Source organism: Morone saxatilis, unplaced genomic scaffold (genome assembly GCF_004916995.1).
Source record: "Morone saxatilis isolate NCDOM2014 unplaced genomic scaffold, NCSU_SB_2.0 Contig1, whole genome shotgun sequence".
In the NCBI taxonomy this organism is placed as follows: domain Eukaryota; kingdom Metazoa; phylum Chordata; class Actinopteri; family Moronidae; genus Morone; species Morone saxatilis.
In genome coordinates this window covers 5,129,372-5,150,992 of record NW_023339651.1, presented here as the reverse complement: position 1 = coordinate 5,150,992, position 21,621 = coordinate 5,129,372, and the positions used below count along the sequence as shown (strand labels likewise).

The 21,621-nt window shown below is 41.6% G+C and overlaps 1 protein-coding gene across 2 annotated transcripts in view; it reads left to right on the top strand.

Moving 5' to 3' along the window:
* sdk2b (sidekick cell adhesion molecule 2b) overlaps positions 1-21,621 on the top strand; it is a 241,703-nt gene that overhangs the window by 176,190 nt on the left and 43,892 nt on the right. For both annotated transcript variants that reach the window (XM_035672191.1, XM_035672198.1), the window contains 7 exons: positions 2,957-3,063; positions 5,415-5,562; positions 15,089-15,222; positions 17,634-17,745; positions 18,450-18,640; positions 19,985-20,068; positions 20,567-20,761. In XM_035672191.1, the coding sequence (XP_035528084.1) occupies positions 2,957-3,063; positions 5,415-5,562; positions 15,089-15,222; positions 17,634-17,745; positions 18,450-18,640; positions 19,985-20,068; positions 20,567-20,761 (971 nt within the window). The remainder of the gene's footprint in view (positions 1-2,956; positions 3,064-5,414; positions 5,563-15,088; positions 15,223-17,633; positions 17,746-18,449; positions 18,641-19,984; positions 20,069-20,566; positions 20,762-21,621) is intronic.

The following is a 21,621-nucleotide window of genomic DNA, read 5'->3' as shown; positions in this document are numbered from 1 at the left end:
AGCTTTCTAGACGTATTCAAGTTAACACAGGAAAAAAGTTGCTGTTTCTGAGGTCTGGAAGCAGGCTACTACCAAGGCAGCCGATGCATAGATTTCCTTGTGTCAAGAGAGTGGCAAAGCACACCAACAGGTGGCTGCTATGAATGGTTCTGAGACTTTTGTGTGAAATCTGACGCATACGAGACACATACAGACTGGTGGCAAATTAAAGAAAAACCTGAACTGAGTGGATAAACAAAAGAAAGGCAGATGTTTACATATAGAGCACAAGGGATAACTGAATTCTTCAATGTGTGGTGGTACCACCCTCATAAAAACACCAAATGAAAGAATATCTTGAAGATTGGTGTTCTATCAGTCTCGATCAGAGACTTGAATAATTTAGACCACAGCACATTGAAGTTGTTCTGATGGATTCTGGTTGGATGTTGTTTTTTTAATTTGTCACCAATCGGTATATTTAATCATTTATCAACATTAAGTAACATTACTCTGAACAACCCTAAAGGCATATAGATGTCTAGTCCTACTTTAGAGCAGCCTGATTAAAATCATAAAGACTTCAAAAGATATCCTCTTTCTCTGTGGACAGATCTTTTAAAATATTAAAATGTTCTATTGGGTTTTATTTACTAAACTATGTGCTTGGTTAGCTAATTTTACATAGCCTCTTAACCCTAACCCAAATAATTTAATTTTGCTTCTCTTCTTTTTAGCCTTTGCCTGAATTATTTTATAATCTGTTAATGTATATTTAGTTGAGGGTCAACAGGAGTACTGTTTGTTTAGGAAACATCATACTTAGATATTATTTTAGAGGAACAATTTTTATGTTGGCCCCTATTATGTCTGTCTCTAATCCTAAAAAACAAGTTTAAATCGCACCAAAAACTTTTCAACTAGTCGCATGTGGTTACTTTAGAAACTGGGACATCCCATCACCAAAGGTTACGCTGAAACACCTGGCAATGCGCTAAGCACTCTTGAGCACATATCATGCAGGAATGTGACAGCAAAGATGGCAAGCACACTCATAGTGGCAACTGTTTCACCTCCCACAATAAGTATTTATTTTGACAAGAATGTGTTAAGCTAGAGTGACTCGAATTAAACATGTACAACTCTCTGCAGGCTAATTCACAACTTCTACACGTTGTGCTGCCATCTAACGTGCCATTAGAGACTGTCTGTGCAACCACTTTTACAGTTGGCCGCTCCATGTATCTCCCACTGCACCACCATTTACTAGTTATTGGAAGGTTGTTAAGAAGCTGATGCCTGGCGTTCTGAGCAATCTAGATGGCTGATCTCGGAAATTAATTACTTGAATGACTCAAAATATACCAAATCTATTCTGTTTCCCAGTGCTGTTAGGGCTCTCACGTTTATATACCCTGGTGTATTGCAGGTATCTTAAAGACACATGCATGCAGTCAAACATTGATCACTGATGAGTATCTATGGAGTCTCTTCCTGAAGCCAATAGCCTGGTTGTTAGTTCACAAGTGTCTATCAGTCTATCTACGACCAGTTATACACACATGCACAGGACCATTTGGGATTAAGTGCAAATACTTGTTTTGAATGGCCATTTGAAATCATCGGAGCCTCCTCTTCGCTGCATCCCACTCCCTGATCTCTCTCTGTGTCTTATGTCTGTCTTTGTAGTCTCAATTCAATGAATTGTACAAGTGGGAATAATGGGGAACACTTTTGGAAAGTCCCTCCTCGAAGGAATTCTTGTTGTTACACTCAGTTGTGCAAGCAAAAAGTAATGGAAGTCATTGTGTGAAGAATGAAACAGGAGCGTAAGTGAGCAGTTCAAACCAATCACTGCATGAAGTGGGTGTGATTGTCGCTTTCTGATTTTTTAAAACTTTTTTTTGGAATTAGTGTAGGAGTGAGGGTTTCAAGCGACAATCCAACAGGAAAGTTGTTTTAGCATATGGACAATTTAATATTTTACAGAACATTTTTGTACAAGTTTGTAGGTGTGTTACAATACAATACATTTTTGTACTATGACTACTAAGTAAAAGAGTTACTAGTGTATATAATATACATAGAAATATAAGTGTAATTAAATTAAAATTTTGCATACTGCAGAAAACTTTAATTGTACTTTTGCATATTCAGAGTGCTTTTTAATTATATGTTTTTTCAAAAGTGTCTTGTTGCTTGTATAAGTTGTGTAGTGTAACACAGTCATATTTTACAATGTCACCTCACGCGCGCCCCACTGGCACACCACACACACACACAGGGCCACACACTAACACACTCAAATCCTCACCTGCCCTTCCTTTGGCAACAGCTGCATCACCAGATGTGGCTCAAGATGTAACATTAGAGTACAGTTCCTGACACACAGCAGCTTTATAAAGTATATGTTACGCTGCCTCCACATGGCAGGGAGGCAGTACTACCACCACAGCTGGACACTGAAGTCAAGGTCATGGAGAGAGTGTCAACTGCTGGAGATATTCAGCTTCAACCTTTGTCCCAGGGGATTTTGTGCAAACGTGTGTGTGTGTTTGCATAGAAGGAATTTGAATGCAAGTGTGCGTTGTCTGGTTCTGTATATGTAAGTGTTTGTGGGTGTGGGTGTGCGTGTGTGTGTGTGTGGGTCTTGGGGGAGAGCTTCGCTGTGGTAGCTGGGTTAGCCTCTCGAGCATCATTATCATTGGAATAAACAACAGCTAAGCTCCGATGTCCTCTGTGCCCTTGTTCCTCTATTAGATGGTCTTAATTTGTGTGTGTGTGTGTGTGGGCTCAGACGCTAATATGTGCTTGTGCCTTTTCAGCACGTTCGTTCTTAGAAATTTGCAAATGCCTGTGTTTGTGCACTTACATAAGTACCTTTTTGATTCTACTTTTGTCTTAATTAGTTTACCAGTTTTTTTGCAATTTAAGTGAATCCTCATCCATATCTTGTGTGTGCCTGTGCTTATTAAAGGTACCTAATCCCTTCACTGGACCGCTCCCATGCTGGATTCTACCGCTGCATAGTGAGAAATCGGGTGGGAGCCCTCCTACAGAGGCGCACGGAAGTACAGGTGGCCTGTAAGTATTAACACGGGATGCAGGTGAAACACAGATGAATGGACCCAGTGGATGAATAAAAGGATGGCTGATAGATAGATACAAAGAGAGGGACAGAGAGTGTGTGCGTGTGTGTGTGTTTGACTGCCTGCAGAGTACACAGTATGCCCACACTCTGTTTGGTTGCCTTTGTATCAAGGACTGACTAGGGAGGGACAGATGCTGGTGGCAGGGTGAAAGATCTACCTGCATATCATTCGGGGTGTTATCAACCCGGACAGCTGTTCCACTCAGCATTCTCATTAGATTGATATTGTTGCCGTGGTTGTTTTTAACTTTGCTTCATTTCAATATGACCGCCGCTTATTTCATTCTCTCTCTTTTGTCAACAACATCTGTCGTTTCTTGGCGAAAATGGGGCTCAGATGCGCCGTGTTTCTGTACATTTCCAGCGCCACTTTTAGGCTGCTCAGCTCCCTCGTCTTGTTAACGAGCTATTACAGACGCGGCGCAGAGGTGTCTGGAGTGTTGTCACATCGAATACACCCCCGAATACACCCCCAAACCCACCCCCACATAGGCACAACCGTCCTATGCCCATTATCCCGCCTTCCCAGGGTATGCCAGGTTCATTGGCTTCCCCTTGTTCCAGCGACATTTGAGTTGATGTGACACACTGCCGTACCTGACTGAACAACGTAGCCAACCAGGCGTGAGAGAGAAAGAGATGGGAGGGAGACAGAGGGCCTAACAGTCCCACTGGTCCACTTCTTTAGTATTGGGCAAACATATTGTTGCTGTATCCAACTGCTTCCTTCTGCGTCTCTTTCTCTTCCAGCAGTCTGACTCTTTGTTGCTTCCATCACTGTTTCTTTTTGTTGTTGTTTTCCTTCCTCTCTCTTGACTTTGTCTGTTGTCTGGCCACCACTGCTTTCTATTTATTTCTTGGCTTCCACCCCACTGTTATTCTGTTTCTCTTTATTCCCACCTCTTCCCATTTCCATAATTCTCTTCTTCCCCCTCATCAGTTGCTCATGAAGGGGTACGGGCCGTGAGGCAAAGTAAAAAGGAGAATTAAGGACACCTGCAGAAGAAATGGATGAGATAGACAGGGGGAGGGAGAGAGGGAAAAAAAGATAGAATGGGAGAGATGGGGAGATCTCTTTTGCAAGCTAGTTCCATTGAGGCAGCACAATTAGGATTGCGGAGACACACCTCGGAGAAAGGGAAACATGCCGAGGCATTAGAGTTTAGGGAAGGGGAGGAGGACATCACATCGCAGAAACTGCAGATCAAAGTCGGGATTTGCACACTTCCCAGATTTTCATTTAAGCTAAGCACCACAGCTGCACCGCAAAGCCAGATTACCTTTTTTATTCTCTTTGAAAGAGAACTAGGGGGAGAGAAAAATAAGATTGCCATCGATGCACAACCACTCCAACATCCCCAGTTCAAAGCGCCATACCTTGATTGCTACATTTTTCAAAGATATAATTTCTTAATTGTGTTAGAACTTAATAAAGTGTTTGATGTTATGCTCAAATGATTTCAGCAGAGTTTTCTTTATTGTTTCTCTTGAATTGAAGAAGACTCAAAGAGCTGGAAAAAACAACGATGTTACGGTATTCAGCTGTCACTTCTTCAAAACCAAAGTCTGCACTCTTTTCTCTCAGACAGCATTGGAGGAGTAAAATACAAAGTCTGCTTGTTACTGCTGTCCTATAAAGGTTTACAGTCAGAATCAGCCAGTATGATTGCATCAGAGAATTGCACAGCTGAGATCGAAACAACAATTGAAGTTAGGGCTGATCGACGTGATATCCTTCAAAAATTCCTAACCTGCCCATAGATCTCACTTACGAGTAGGCAGAGCGTGGAGCAGGAATATTAGCGCAGTATTTTTGTCAGCTTTTAAGATATAATGAGGCAGGGGAGGAATAAAATCGCCGTAACAAATGAAATGTATTAGGAGATAATAGAATAGCGGCATGCGCTGGTCATCTACTATGTTGAGTAATGCACACATTTAGAGTGTGATCAAGATTGATTGCCCTCGATGCGTCCTCACAGGAGGATGCAGAATATGAATATGAGTCAATTTAGCGTCCCCTCTGTGTCCCTCTGTGAGTCATTTCACCTTGGTTTCTTCTAGCCTTTCTTGATGTACTGTGGATACCATGGCAACAACACTGTGCTGTCCATCACAGTGGCTCAATGTAACATTTCAGAACAAGAAAGCAGATGGCAAAAGCTTTGTGGGCACCAAAAGTCAGATGCAAGAAAGAAAGGGAAATTTGTGGCTGTAACTTTCCCTTTTCCTTTTCTTACTATCTCCTGTGTTTTTTTGCTTTTGTTTGTTTGCTTTCTTGTAGTTATGGGCAGTTTTGAGGAGGGGGAACGCACCCAGTCAGTCTCACAGGGAGAGGGCGCTGTTGTCCCGGCGCCACGCATTCGCAGCTTCCCTCAGCCACAAGTCACCTGGTTCAGAGATGGACGCAAGATTCCACCCAGCAGTCGCATGTAAGTCTTTTTCTTTTTTTAACTTTTCTTTCCATGGAGTCTTTTTTGTTCTTTACTTTATATTTGTGTTTGATCCTTGATACCTTTTGGTGCCCTGTTTGTTCCTGGGGGTCTTTGACTGCTTTAGTTTGAGAGTGTCTGTCCCTACCTGTCGTTTGTCATTCATCTTGCTACATTTGGGCTTAAGGAGAGTTTGAATTCCTCCTGCAGAACAAGGCCCAAGACCAAAGCAGTTTTGGCACTGTGTGAAATGAATTCGCCCCTTTGTTCCTCATTTTTATTTAAAAAACGAACCTAAACCAACCACTTTTATTTCAGCTTATCTATGTGTCTGTCTCTCTTCATATTGGTCTCAAAATAGGAGTGTCTGAGGTCACCCATCAATGTTTGCCAGCCGGCAGCGGTGATGTTTGTACGGCACCATCAGTGTCGGATGGTGCTAGTGAGCACTGAAGCTTCTGACAACTGGGATTGTTGTTTTGCTTTCCCATTCTGTTCACTTAAAATAGAAGGGCGTAAATGGAGAGGTGGATTGGGAAAGTTCTCGCTCTGATTTGCTCTTTGGCCCTAGATAGGAGCAATGGCCGGTTTTTGTAAAAATGAACAGAATTTTATTGATATATTCAGGTTTATATATTATTAAAAGAGTACTCCACCTATTTACCTTTTCACTCCTATAACATTGTCAGACTCGTGATGAAAACAAAAGGATAAAAGTGGATGCAGCAGAGCTAGAAATATTGTCTTTTTTGTTCCACTCATTCTTCTTCCTTGTCAAAACCTGGTCCTTACATCACCCACAATGCAACTTGACCACTGTCGCTCCTTTTTGATGATTTGGAGTGTCAGCTTGTAGTGGCTAATTTAGCATTGAGCAGAGATGAGGAGCGGGCTACTGAAGTCTGGTAAGTGTAGTCTTCAACCAAGTAGTTGTGACAATTTATCAGATATCAGCTCTCTCTGTGTTTATGTAACGTTTTTCACATATGCAGTATCTCTCCCCAAGACTGGGGTGTAAAATCAGTACAAAAGAGTTCCCCTTTTAGTAATAGACTGAATTGTCTAAAAAAATAATAATCTCAATGTCTATATTGATATTATAGCTCCCATTAGGCCACATACTGTACATCTTCAGACCTCTAGACTCATGTATACAGCTCACTGTGTTCCTGTCTTTGTGTGCGAGGAATACCTTGTTGAGTGTGTACCTGTGCATGTGTGTGTTAAGAAGGCACTTATCCACATCTCATCACATCTGCATTTCTTCGCAGTGGGAGGTGACCTTGCCCTTGGTTAGAGTGAATCTTTCTTATCAGCTCCTCATCATCAGTAATCATACCCTGACCTAGAATGACAATGAGACAAGCGCCCAGACTGACTGAGAAGCTGAAGGCTGCGGATGGCCGTGGGTAGGCCGGTCACTTCGAGTTTTTTTTTTCTGTCTTGTTGTAGAAAACCGGATTCATTTTGAGAAGTCGTTTAGAAAAAGGCCACACAGCAGTGACATGTGGAGCTCAGTGTGTGTGTATTAAGGCTCCCACTAGTTGGTATTTGAAGAGGTTATTGTCATTAACTCATTTCAACTCTTTATTAGTTTCACATTTCTCATTCAGCGCCCTCTCCTCTCTCTCTCTTATTGTCTCATTTATATCTTCTGTTGGTCTCTCGCACTCTCTCTCTCTCTCTCGCTCTCTCTCACTCTCTCTATCACACTCCTTTTGTCTCCATTATCGACCACCCACTGTGTGTACTTTGCTTCTCTTCATCCTCGCTTCCTACCCCCAAGCTCTGAGAATGCTAATGCTGCGCGCACTACCAAGGTCACTATGTGCAAATGAGTACCGTTGATAACAGACGGCCTTTTTTATTGAAAATCATTTAATTGAATTTGATTCCTGCCACTAGCGTTGAATCTGCAGAGGCATCAAAGTCTCACTAGTGGGGGAGATTGAGGGAGCACCAAAGAGTGTGTTCTGCAGTGAACTCCAAATGTTACCTCGATGAAGGCTCTTTCCAAGGACTAGTGCTCTCCAGAGTTACTTCCAGCTGTATTGTCCCAATGGTTTCTATGCATAATGGCTATAATCAGTGTGAGACTATAGTTCCATCTGCAAGCCCTATCTGTGTGAGGTATTCAAGCTCCACCATGGGCTGAGTTGCAATGTGGAATAGCATTGAAGGGAGGAAGAGGATGAGGGGGAAAATGCCATGGACTACAACCATGGTGACCATTTTCTTTTTCATTTATAATCTTTCTCACTTTCCCACCCTGCGCTTTTTACTCTTTTCTTTCTATTTCCCCTCAGTGTCCCCTGCTCCCGCTATCCCTCCTCAGGTGTGATAACTTTAATTTGCAGGCTCCCCAGGGGTTCGTCTTGCTTCTTCTCTCTGTGCTCTGCGTAATCACACCTCAGCAATAGAGAAGAGGGGAACCAACAGCCATACCTAGAATAACTGTAGTAATCACCTCCAACCAATCTAACTAACAATTGTATGCATAAAATGTACGCTTTACTGCAGGCTGTTGTTCCTGAACAATATCTTTTGTCGTATTGTATTTACATTCACATTGTGATTAGTTTGGCCTTCACTGTGTGTCACTGTGAGTGCTTCCCGCTGGCAGTTGCTTCTTCAAATTGCGTCATAGAGCAGGACACCATCCTGCTTTATGACTCATGTTCTTGTCTTGTCTTGCTCTTGTCTGATTTATTTTTGCAGTAGAAAGGTGGAAGAAGATTGAAAATTACACTCTGGGTGCCATGGTTGCTCACCAGGTGAAGCTGGCTGTGCTAGGACTGAGTCCTTGCTTGCAGCAGCCGTGGGTTCAACTCTGACCTATAGCCTTTGCTACCTGTTGTCCCCTCTCTCTTTCCCCTTTCTTGTCACTCCGTCACTTTTTAATTAAAGGCAATAAATATATCTAAAAAAAGGTCCAGTGCACAATCAGCAAATACATCATAGGTGATCTGATGACAAGTAGAGTAAAAATATACAGTAGGTTTTATTGGAGCTGCCAAAAACACTGGGATTAGGGTTTGATAGAATTCAAATCTGAATCAAGTAACAAATCCATTTATGGAATGCAAATCCTTTAAATACCTAGGGAGTTTGTTTAAGGAACAGGGAAGACGTTTTTTGGTTTTTAGCGGCTTGGCTGCAGGGATGACAATGACTACGTTTACGTGCAAATTAGTATTCTTCTGTCTTATCCTCGTTTTAATCATATTCCTACATCATTATCATAAGAGTATCCATCCTGATTCTGATCATGTGGTGTGTCCTTGAGTTACATCTGAGTTACCTCTACCTGAGAATGAACACATTTTGGTTTCTTGTTGCCTGAACTCTGCTGGATTTCCCATCTGATTGTGGGTGATGGAAAATAAGAGCGACAGTACAGTTCATGATCTGCATCACTGAACTCAGACTTTCCCTTTTATTTGAGCTTGTTGATCATCATTACATTACTATCCACGCTTATCCAGTTTTCTGAAATCAGAATATAATATTTATATATATATATATCATTAGGTTTTGTACTGTGCTTCTAGCTAAAAAAAGGAAAACGAATTAGTGAAAGTGAATTAATTAGAGGTTTCTTAAACTGTAACATCAATTTGGAATGGAAATCTAAATTGAACAGGTTATTGGAAGGGTCAGGGATTCATGTAAACTCAATGTGAACACAACACACCACCCAGGCCCTGTATGTGTAAAGGAAACCCACAAAAACTTAGTGAATACTGCATTTTTGGCTCCTTGCTGCCAGTTTCCTCCTGGCAAGGCATCGTCTCACTGTGCCACAGTGACTGCTCTCTCTTTGCCATGTGGCCTCTGCAGCTGTTGTTCTTGGCGTAGGCAAAGACTCCTGTGCTGTCTCTCACAGTACATCCATAAACTTGCGTATTCACTTATTGTAATGTTTCTCTCTGATGGCACTTTGCTGTGCTCTTCTTTTTCAATATCTGGGTACAAGAAAATGTGTCCTTGTTTGACTTAATGCTGGAATATGCAGCTTGGTATTGGTCTAGCTGCTTTGCAATGGATCGGTTTGACCTGAGTCCTCACGTCTTTGTTGTGTTGTGATGTAGAGCAGGATGCAAGGAGAAAAAGAACTTATTTAGCACTAACAGTCATTATTCTTCCCTTATTGAATGGGAATGCATTTGGCAGGGTCTTTTCCATTCAGCTAGCGTGATTTGTTGTGTTATTTTGGAGACTTAATGTGGTGTATAATCAGAGGCTCCTTCAGTAAACACATTTGCCAGGAATTGTAGGGCTTCTGGCTGGAAGGTGAGTCTGGATATAGCGGTGGAGCCTGTCCTCTCACTATTTCACCTCTGACAACAACTTACTACCCACTACCTGGTTTTCTCTCCCAGAAACTTTCCATTGACACTTGGGCATGGATTTATCTGCATTACACCGAAAACAACCTTGTAGAGGTGTCTGTTAAGACAGAACACAGAGGAGACTGACCTGGAGGAGTCAGTGGGAGGACATCCCTGACACACACACATTGCAATTCCCTTGAGTAATCTGCTTTAGCTACTGATCAATTAATGGCCCCTGCCTGTGATGCTAGGGTCCTGTCAGTCTGCTATGGATTCCCCATTAGTCACAAGGGCCAGTGAATAGCCAAGCCCTTCCTCTGCATTTCCCTGTGACCAACTGCCCAGCATTAGTCATGAACCTAACAATCTGCGAGGCAAAATGGACGGATGGAGGTCAAGAAGAAGCAACTCTTAGCAACAGAGAACAACACACCATCATGCACAGGGATTCAGGAAATAATTCCATGTATTTAGGGCTGCAACGATTTGTTGTCATTATTCTATTATTGATTTTGTTAATTATTTTCTTGATTTATCCTTTGGTTCTTTGCCGTTTCCCAGAGCATTTTAAATTGCTTGTTTTGTCGGACCAACAGTCCAAAACTCAAATATATTCAGTATACAATTATAGACAAAATCCGCCAAACTTTAGATACAACAGCTATAAAAAGTTACAGTTATACAATACATTTTTTTCTTAATAAATCTACACATCGTGATGATGATCTGTACCAAAATCCAGATATTGTATTGGCAATTTCATTACATGACGTATTAACCAATTTTTACATGTCCTTGTCTTATATATATCCATGGATGTGAAGATGCTGCAACTCACAATTACTTTAATTATTGATTAAGCTGCCAATTATTTTCTTGATTCATTCTTTAATTGTTTTGTCTATAAAATGTCTGCATTTGTGTGGCCAACAGTCCAAACCCCAAAAATATTCAATTTATATTAAACATAGAAAATCTGCAACGCTTCACACTAGAGAAGCTGGAACTGGCAGATGTTTGGCACTTGACTGAAATGATTAATTGATTATCAAAATAATTGCCAATCAATCTTCTGTTGATCTTTTTAGCCCTGGTGATACTATAGATATATCACTGAATTCAGATGCTGGAAGAATTTAGGCGTAGTGTTTGGGTTCGTAGACACGGTTACTCAGCAGATCAAGACAGATCAGAATTTGCCCCGAGTTCATTTATGTGTCACTTTTTGACCTTGCATTGTATTTGGGACATCCTTTTTTCTTTTCTTCACTGAGGTTGGTTTTTTGAACACTCAACGAACCGCGAGCCACAGGGAGCCAGAAAGCTAACAGTGAGCCACAAATCTCTAGTTCATGCCCCCGGTGAGAAAACAAGTGGCTGTTTTCATGAGCAACACTCCCTTACCTCTTCTCATCTCTCCCACTCCTCCATCTCTCCATCCCCAGGAGCTGTGGCTTTTTCATCACAGGCCTGTTGAGCAGTAGGGCATGCAGCCTGCTGCTCACTCTCACTCTCCTTTCTCTCTCGAGCTTTCTTTCGCCTTCGTCTGTCTACTTGCTGTAGTTTGACTCATACCTTAGCCAGCCATGTGAGCTGCTTGATCCTGTCGACCCCTCTCCCTCTCCTGGGGGAGGCCATCAGCCGACCAGGGCCATTTGTCTGCATGTAATGGAGGTCTGAGGCTGTGGAGCGAGGTTAGGCCCCTCATGGCCCAGCGGAGAGGGACAGCCACGACAGACGCCAAAACACTCCTGAGTGTGTGTGTGTGTGTGTTAGAACAGGCACAGCCCTGTCACACTGTGTCAGTACTGGATTAACACGATAAGTTATGCATACAGACTGACACATTCAGTGGCTGAACAAAATACAAAGATGTGCTCTTAAGCTATAGTTATTCAAAACACAGAGTCCAGGGACGACGTGTTCTTAATTAAATAGAGAAACCCAGGATCATTGTTTATTTCATTTCCCTGTAATGTAATTTATTAGTAATAATGGAAATTACAGAAGGGAAGCAGTAGCAAATAAAACATTTAAACTTCCATCACTCTATTCCAATCAAACAGAAATCCTCATCATTAATATTGATTACAGTGCTACAGAATCATTATAAAGCTGGCAGTCATTGAAAAGCCACCCTTGATGCTAAACATAAATAAATTGATCCGCAAGAAAGTAATTACATATGAGTCTAATACGGCAAAGCAAAACCGGGGTTGCACATAAAGCTGCAAAGTTGGCCAAGATGTTTCTGAGCAGCTGTCCAGGCTGCCAGGTTCTCTTGTGGACCGCAGCTCTTTCTAGAGAATAATAATGGAAAAGGAAATTGGCTTGGAATAAAAGGAAAAGGCATTCAAAGATGCAGGAATAAACACAAAAAACAGACAGACACAGAGGCATGTTCACACATATCTGATTTGTCCAAATTTCTCAGCTCTGTGGCTTGATAAATCCCTGCACCGTGCCGGATACGTGGTAAGCCATCGTTACAAGCAAGCCTCAGACAGCTGCTCACACACCACTGAGAGACTGGGGAGTTGAATAAGGATGACCGAAATGCATTCAGAGAGAGAATGAGAAAGATAAAAAATAAGCAACATGCTAAAACAAGATATTACCTCATGAAGCCGGTCAAAAAATGAACAATTTCATTACCTCGTTTAACCAAATTCTTATCTCCCTCTCCCTGCTCCCGTAAAGCCATTCAGGATAATTGGCTTACTTTTAATTTCTTCCAGCATCATGTGGTCTTTGATCCCTGAGGCCTTTGCGAGCACAGGGAGCGGTTAGATCTGCTGAACACGCTGTGTTACAAAGTTTTGTTTGACCCCCACTGCAGCACCCCTGATTACAGGCGGAGGAAAGAGAATGATCAGCAGGGGAGCACATTAAAATCAAATAGCCGGGGAAAAAACATTTTCTCCTGCTTTCACTAACAACGATGAAATCCGGAAATCTTGTTGTGGATGATGGTGAAATATTATTTGAAACTTATTTTGGCAGGTACTTGGACAGGGGTTATTGAGTAGTGAGTGTTTTTTTGAGGAAAAAGAAATTGAGGAAAAAAAGCTTGTAAGATCACCTCGTACATTGCTTGACATTATCACTGGGACAACAGACAGTCTCCTCCAGGTCATATACAGCTCTGCCTCCTATAACTTAGCACCACTACCCTGTTTATTCATCTTCAAGAGTTTCTTAAGCGACAGGTATGTTAAGCCCTGGATTGTGTCCCCGTTTTAGAAAGGTCCTAGTAAGTCACCTGGGATTTATTCAGCGCTTTGGACACTTCCTTTCTGGCCACATCCCTAAAGGGATCCATAATTCATGGCTGTACGTCCAGGATGTCACCGCTCCAGCGAGCTTGCATTAAATATTTACCGCAGATCATAAGCTGCAGCCATTGAGGCCTGCCAGCCCCTTTAGGAAGACTGTTTTCAGTCTCAGCATGCACGGGGAATCCCAAATGAGCTCAGTGGCTTTGAGATATTTGCCAATAAATCAGTCTGGAGATGGATCTCATACGTCATCACACTGAAATACCTGTAAATGCTAACAGCAGAGGTAGCTATATGCAGCATACACAGAGCATCACTCTCTTTGCTTTTCCTGCATGCCTCTCTGGAGCTACAGCGAGAGTTTGAGAATGTTTATGCGTGCGCGCCTGTACATAATTTTCTTTCCCTACAGTATTTGAAATTTTTCTTCTCTCAGTTTCTCATCAGTTCTGTTGCTCCCTTGATAAGGCACAGCAGGCACTCAGATCCCCCACTGATGAGCTGAAGACCAGCATGAAGGAAGGAGTGAATGGAGGAGTTGAGTGGGTTAGATTGGAGGTGGCGAGAAAGAGGAGGTCAGCTGTGAAACAGGAGTATGGCTAAGAAATTTACACAATGGGGGTTTTAGCTTTTACACTCGTGTGCAACAGCCAGAATACTTCTATAGAAGAAGCCATTAGTTGAAGGGGAACAAAGATTTTTTTGTTTGGTATTGATTACTTAGATAGTTGTTCCAGATTTAGCCCTGCCAATAGCTGTGGGAACTTTAAAGAAAACATCAAAGAGAAAATCTAACAGAAATGTCACGGAGAACAGGAGGTGGGCCGGAGCCACAACCATTTGAATGATATTGATTTGTTTCTCTGACAGTAGTAATTTTCTGAAAGACTAAGCTTTCTAATCGGTGTGTGATTGACACTCTCTTTTGTTTCCCGATGTGAGGGATTTACACTTTAGTGTGTAATTGTGTTGAGTCTTCAGGTGTGTCACAAATGTTTGGTAGTTGTGTGTCTGTCAGGGCCGATAAAGCTAAAATATGGCTTCTACACATGACCACATTCAGCTTCCGGTGGAATGGATGGAGTGAAGGAGAGAGGCGGAGTTGCACAGATGGACTAGATGGAGGGATAAGGCCAGAGAAAAAGATATATGTGGAGGAAGGCACCCAGTTGGAACGGGCTATCTACCTCCACATTGTTGAACAGGCCCCGATAATAAGAAAATATTGATTGTAAACATAGTCAGGGGGCTGTAACATCAGGCGGCAGAGAGGAGGGAGGAGGGCTTCTCCCCCACTGTTTGCTACATTGACGAAAGAGCACTTGATAGAAACAACAAGGCATCAGGTATTAGTCCCTATAGGACACCTGCTGAAAAAATGGATGTGTTTATTTATTCAGGCATCATTTCAGCAGCCGACAAGGAAGACGCTATTGTTTTCTGCCAAAAGTGGTTGGCTGCCAAAACGCAGGCCACAGGAAGCAGAGGGGTACAAATAGCCAATTAAAAGCTCTGGGTTATTACGCAGGGCTATCGTATTTCAGAACGGACCATAAGGAGAAGTATGAACAAGGGAGGCTGTCAATATTTCTGCCTTGCTCAGTCAGCACCAACACATTGTTTACACATTGTAAATCGATATACCTAATGCGGCTTGAGCAGTGTAATTAAAATGTTAAAATGTTTAATGCCCTTTTCAGCCGTGGGAGTAAGTGTGGACACACAGCCAGACAAACATGTTTAGCTCTAATTAAGCAATGAAACGCTACCTTTGAAGGCTGAAATATATTGTTTTGTCTAAGAAGCTTTCTCTGAACTTTTTGATTTCGAAAGAGAAAAGCGTTTTCTCCGTCTTGTTAGATTCCTTACAAGTATCCCCATTAATGCTCTTATTTGTCTTGGTTCCCTCCTCAGTGCCATCACCCTGGACAACACGCTGGTTATCCTGTCCACGGTGGCACCGGATGCCGGGCGCTACTACGTCCAAGCGGTGAATGACAAGAATGGAGAGAACAAGACCAGCCAGCCCATCACTTTGTCAGTAGAGAGTGAGTAACCACAGACTGTGCTCACACACGCTGTCATCGACCATTTATGCCAGAACAGGTGACAGGTGCAGATACACTGTAAGATCTTACAATACCAATTGTGGAAAGCAACTAAGCGCATTCAGCTCCTACTCAAATACTGTGCTTAATGTATAACATTGCATCGTATTTTAAAAACGTAAGTATATTTAGCTCATTTTCATCTAAGAATGTATTTTGTATGCAGATTTTTTACTTGTAATGGAGTATTTTTACATTGTTTTTTTTAATACTTTTACTCAAGTAAAGGATTAAATCCACCACTGTGCGACGTCTAAGAAGCTCAACTTTTATGATCAGATTTCATTTCATTGCAGTGAAGTGTGTCCGTAGCCATATTTACCCATATTGCAGATGTGCACACACAGGAAGAGAAAGCTACGGGGACAGGAACACAGACACACTGTTCTACTGCCAAGAAGTTCTTAATATTCACCAGCATCCTTAGGCCCCACAACAACAAAAAACACAAGATACACAAATCAACCAATTCAGTTGGCTTCAGCTCAGCAGAGTGCAATATAAGAGGAAACCTAACAGACAGCATCTTATGACATGGTAGACTGAAGTTCAGTATGGAAGTGAATGAGGAGGGTGTGGGGAAGATATTACAGTTGACAACACAAGGGAGCAGAAATACCCTGTGGCACATATGGAGAACAGTGGCAGAGTTGATTATACTAGTGCTAGAACACACACGGACTCACACACACACTCTGGTTCAGGTTAGATAGAGAGCGTAGCGGGAGGTCTCAACTTGGCAGGTCTCAGGGAATCATGCGATGCATTTACAAGAACGTTCCACATATGCGCCACACCTGCACACACAAACACACACACGCACTAATGTACAGGCTGCTTGGAGAGCCAACACTGAGAGTTGTGTGTGTTTGAGCGAGTGCTTGTGTTTTTTAGCGCATGTGCATGTGTATCAGTCAGTATCTGCTACAGCAGCTGTTCCTGCAGCGACGCTACTGACAATGCATTTCCCATGAGCTTTCCTGGCTCCGACAGTGCTTGCCTAAGACTTGGCGAGAGCGAAGGTCAAGGAGAACTCTGAGGAGACTGGTGTTGCTCATGTTACAGTTTCCATTCACTGGATGAAGTTTAGGAACTTCAGCAAGAACAAGAAATAAGGCTGTTTTGTCACTGACATTGTTTCAGCAGATTTTAAAAGAAATACTTGAACATTTTGGGGCATAAGCATATTTGCGTGACATGAGAATATTAATATCAATCTCCTTACTGTGCATTAATTACAGAGCTGTACAGACTTAGCCTAGCTTAGCATAACGACTGGAGGGAGTGGGGAACAGCTAACCTGACTGTGTCCAAAAGTACTCAGGCAGCCTTATATAAATTATGTAAATAATTAATGTTATTGTTGTTTAACATATTTTATCACTTTAGACAGAGCCTGGCTGGCTGTTTCCACCTCGCCTTGACTATGCTAAGCTAGGCTAACAATGTCCTGACCCCAGCTCCATATTTAACATACATACATCAGATCTATGTCAATATTTTGATCTTACAGCAAATAAGTGTAATATCTCAAATTTTGAACTATTCCTTTAAGTATGCAGATAATTTTATCAACTTAGGTTTGTCCAGTTGAAATGTATCAGCGTTTTCCCGGTGGCGAGCAGTCAAACCTTGATCTTGTTTAAGGTGTGTGTGTGTGTGTGTGTGTGTGTGTGTGTTTATGGGTGCACACATGGCCCGTATACAGCATCTAATGACCCAATATTGGTAAGATTGAGCCATGACAGCCCCTGTAGCTACATCTGACATGTGCAGCCACGAGCACACTCCCAGGGCTTGATGGGATTGACGGATCAGTGTGAGTTTATCACAGACATGACACATCTCGAGCAGCACACACACGCACTGTGCTCTCACTGCCATGGGCTGTCTGTCTCTGATGCTCACAACACACACACACACATAGACTTAAACTAGTTTGTGTTTGCAGAGTTTTATGCACATATGAAAATATCTGTGTATGCATGCACACAAACACACACACACACACACACATACCACAGCCTATGCACCCTTTAGCTTCATGTTTGTCAGGCAGTATTTTTCTATCCCTGTTTCTGGTTCTCCAGCAGACATCTTATTATACACAGTCAGTGCACTGTCATGTCCTATCCGGCCCATCTCTCTGTCAGAACTTGGATACAGTGTATGCACTGGTCATTTTCAATATGTCACGTCAATGAGGGCCCACAGCGTGCACTGGGTGGAAATGAAACATAGGACACTACCATCCAGAGAACCCCACTATATCTAGTTCTATTTATCTATCAAGCTTATTGCTCTCTACTTAACCACTCCATGCATGTGTGTCTGTCAATCTGTCTGTCTAGATGTTGGAGGTCCAGCAGACCCCATTGCCCCCACCATCATCATCCCTCCCAGGAACACTAGCGTGGTTACAGGCACCTCGGAGGTCACAATGGAGTGTGTGGCCAACGCTAGGTAAACATCCTGGAAATGCAGATCTATCTTTATCAGCTTGTTAAAGGGCCAGTTCACTCAAATCATTGAGGATAATCCAGAACAGGAAAATAGCAGCATTTTCTGTAGATTAGCAGTGACTGACATCCAAGTTTATATATTGCTGCAAGCACCATGTCTGTGTGTATGGGTAGAGACAGATGCCTAGGCAAATAAGATTTTGTATTTTGGGTAAAATTACCCTTTAATGCATCGTGTATACACTTAAGTTACATGTTCCAAATTAGTATAAATTAGAAAACCTTGAATGCTGATAGTAGTTTGTTTGTAATTCTCACATTTTAGTGTCCATTGTACCAGAATAAAGCAATAATAAAATACACAACACAAATACCCATCTTTATAAGTAATTTATTGGTCAAATTCTATCTCTATGCGTGCAGAATGATAATGCTGGTTGATTCAATGTAGTTTGCAGACACAAGTGTTCTTTTATGTTGGAATATGCAGTAACAAAGCAGACTACTCCACTAATGACATCCCTTGACTCATGAAATAGTCAGTTTGAATTGAGAACACTTGGCATCATCTCAGCCTATAAACAGATCATTTTCTGGTATTCAATACCCAATATTCTAGCATATTATTTCAAGCACAATAAAAATAAATCGTCATGGGAACAGTGAGATGAGAGCACATGTAAAACTCTTCTTTTCACCCCGTAGGCCTCTTATCAAGCTGAGTATCTCGTGGCGTAAGAACGGTGTGTTGGTGACCAGCGGTTTAAGCGACTTCAACCGCAGACTGACCATTCTCAGTCCCGTGGTGAGCGATGCTGGCTATTACGAGTGCGAGGCCATTCTCCGCAGCAGCAGCGTGCCCTCAGTCAGTGCTGGAGCATATCTGCATGTACTTGGTAAGAATTATAAAATGAAATACACTCTTGTCTGTTTCTATTTTTTTTTCCAGTTTCATCACTTGAAGCAGGACTGTTGACACCTTTCCTTAAACATTAAAATTTGTGGGTGATAATGGCTTTCTTTTCTACTTGTTAACACTCCTTTTTTTAGTATTTAGAAAAATTAAACCATCATTCACAGATATTCATGTGAATGTCTAGCTATCACAAGTCCATGCAGGTTTAATCAGGCACTGCGTTACAAGTAATTTTTTTTTACAGTGCTCCCTGAGGAAAAAAAACGTATAAGAGTGTAAGACAAAAATGAAGGAAATGTGCTCAAAATCCACATCCAAATGAGCCTTGATGGGAAAGCTTCTGTATATTTGCTGCTGCCAAGTCAAAATAGGTTCATCATTCCTTCCCCCCATTGTTTGGGTTTTGATATTTGCAGCACTTATCTCAATGTTTGGGTTTTTTGCCTTTTTTATAGCATGTATTGTTTCATAATTCCAGAATTTGGAGCATTTTTCCTTAACGTTTCTTTTCCCTCTCTGTCATTTCTCTTTAAGCTTCGCCATAATTTTAGTTTGACCTTTTTATTAAAGAGACAATGTCGTCTATAATGCGTAATTGCTGTATGTGCTTTCATATCAACATGGTAACCTAAATAAAAAGAACATAATTCTTTATTTATCTGCAGTGCATACATCAGGCAAATGTGTGGGAGTAAACGTAGCATTTACATTTGCAAGTTCAAAGAAAGGAGTTGGAATGAATTTCATATAAATATTACTAGTCACACTGTGTGAATCTGGCAAAGGCATAACTGTGAAGTCATGAGGCAGTGTAGGGAAAGTGCTATTGATTTAAAAGAGAGAAAGCTTATGGTTGGCCTCAAGAAACTGTTTAATATAACATTGCTCGAGTCACTTTCATTCCATCAGGCTGAAACACTTTGATGTTTTCAATGTTGTGATGTGATTCAAAGGACAAGGTGTGATGAACTTTTCCCTTGATACAGCTAACTGAGCCTTTCCTCCGAGTTTGAAGGATTCATTTAAAACCATTACAGAATACCAATTACTGCTTTCTTGAATCAAATTACTGTATAATCAAGTTATTTTCGGCTATGTTACGAGTAGTTTGCACCCATGAGTTATATATTTTAAAGCAAAAAACATACTAACACCGCAGTACTTTCTCCTAGTGTGATCCATTGTGTTATTTTTACGATCTAATCTGATCTGATCACTAATTCACTTTTTGTGAACTGTGATGATTACAGCTCCAGGTTTGTGATCTTGCTTCTTATTTTAGGATTTTTTCATCCTGTCTTTCCCCTTTTACTATGTCCCCCAGAACCACCACAGTTTATAAAGGAACCAGAGAAACACATCACAGCTGAGATGGAGAAGGTGGTGGACATTCCCTGTCAGGCACGAGGTGAGCAGTGTGTGTGTATGTGTATGAAAGTGCGGGCATTTTAGTACAAGAATGTCAGAGCATATTTCAGTCCCTCCAGGAAGTTGCGATGTTGCAATTAATGCACATTTAATAAATCCCTGTGCATTCGGTGCTATCTTCGCAAATTTGATCAATCATCCCACGCAAAACGTTGAGCCATAAGTCACTAAAATGCTAGGGATTTTATTCCCACTGCAACAAACATTAGATTTTTGAGGAATTATTTTTGCAATTTCCGCTTTCTCTTGCAATTTCTTTGCAAAGAAAATGGCTAAAACAAAGCAACATGCATTGCAATTCTTTAGAAAAGCTGCAATGAGATCAGGCATTTTAGGCTGCAACAATCCTCAAAGAAGCCTACATAATCCTGCAGGGACTGGTTAAGTAATCCATGTTAGAGAATTCATTATTTCAACAATTGTTTGTGATTTTATGCTGAAAAATGCAATAAACCCCACCCTCACTCACCCTCTGCAGGAGTGCCCCAGCCAGACATTGTGTGGTACAAGGATGCTTTGCCCATTGACCCAGTGAAGACCCCCAGGTACAGGGTGCTGGTGGGAGGCAGCCTGCAGGTCAACGGCCTCCTGCCCGATGACACCGGAATGTTCCAGTGTTTCGCCAGAAATAGGGCAGGAGAAGTTCAGACCAACACATACTTGGCTGTTACCAGTGAGTACTCCAGAAGCAATTTTCAATAATTACTGGTATTAATGTTTTTTGTTAAAAGATTTTTTTAACAGAACATTAAATCCTTACACTGCTCTCCCAAGCCCCCTGTCAGATTCAGAAAAGACCTGGTGTAATTACTTTGCAAAAGTGAAAAGCAGGAGGAGCAATTTAATGCTTCAAAGGAAATTCTGTAGACTCTCAGCATTCATAAAAATCTGAACAACGTTTTATTTTTCAAATAAGTTAAGTGAAGTTTTCAGCTATGCTAGCAGTTTGGGTTCAAGTGATGGCAATGACGATCGGTTGGTCCACCACGTTGTTCTGGGCTGAACTATCCCAACAACTAATAAAAAGGTTGCCTTGAAATTTTATACAGACATTCATGGTCAACAGAGGATGAAGCCTAACATCTACTTGGTTGTCATCTTGCACCACCATAAGGTTTACTAAAAACACAGCAGTGACAGACTGCTGTGACAAATCTACAAACATACCTCTCTATTACACACGGTACAAGGATCTGATTTACTGAAAACTACAGTGATCAATGCAAGAAACACTCAACTCATAAGATAAGGATGAAAACTGGTTGCTCCTGTTTTTGTTATGTATATAAAACCATGATGAGCTTTACTTTAACACTTTAGTTTACTTGTTTTTTCTAACACTTTATTAGCTGGAACATAGGTGTAAAGCGTTTGTCTGACATGAATGTGATAGCATTGTGATAGTGATGTTTTAATAATGTGATTGGGGTGTTATATTGAGGTGACAGTACTGCGAGAAGTGGGACTCGGAGCATCAGTCAAGATACCAAGCAGCACTAATTGACTGATCGTACAGTGCCTTGCGAAAGTATT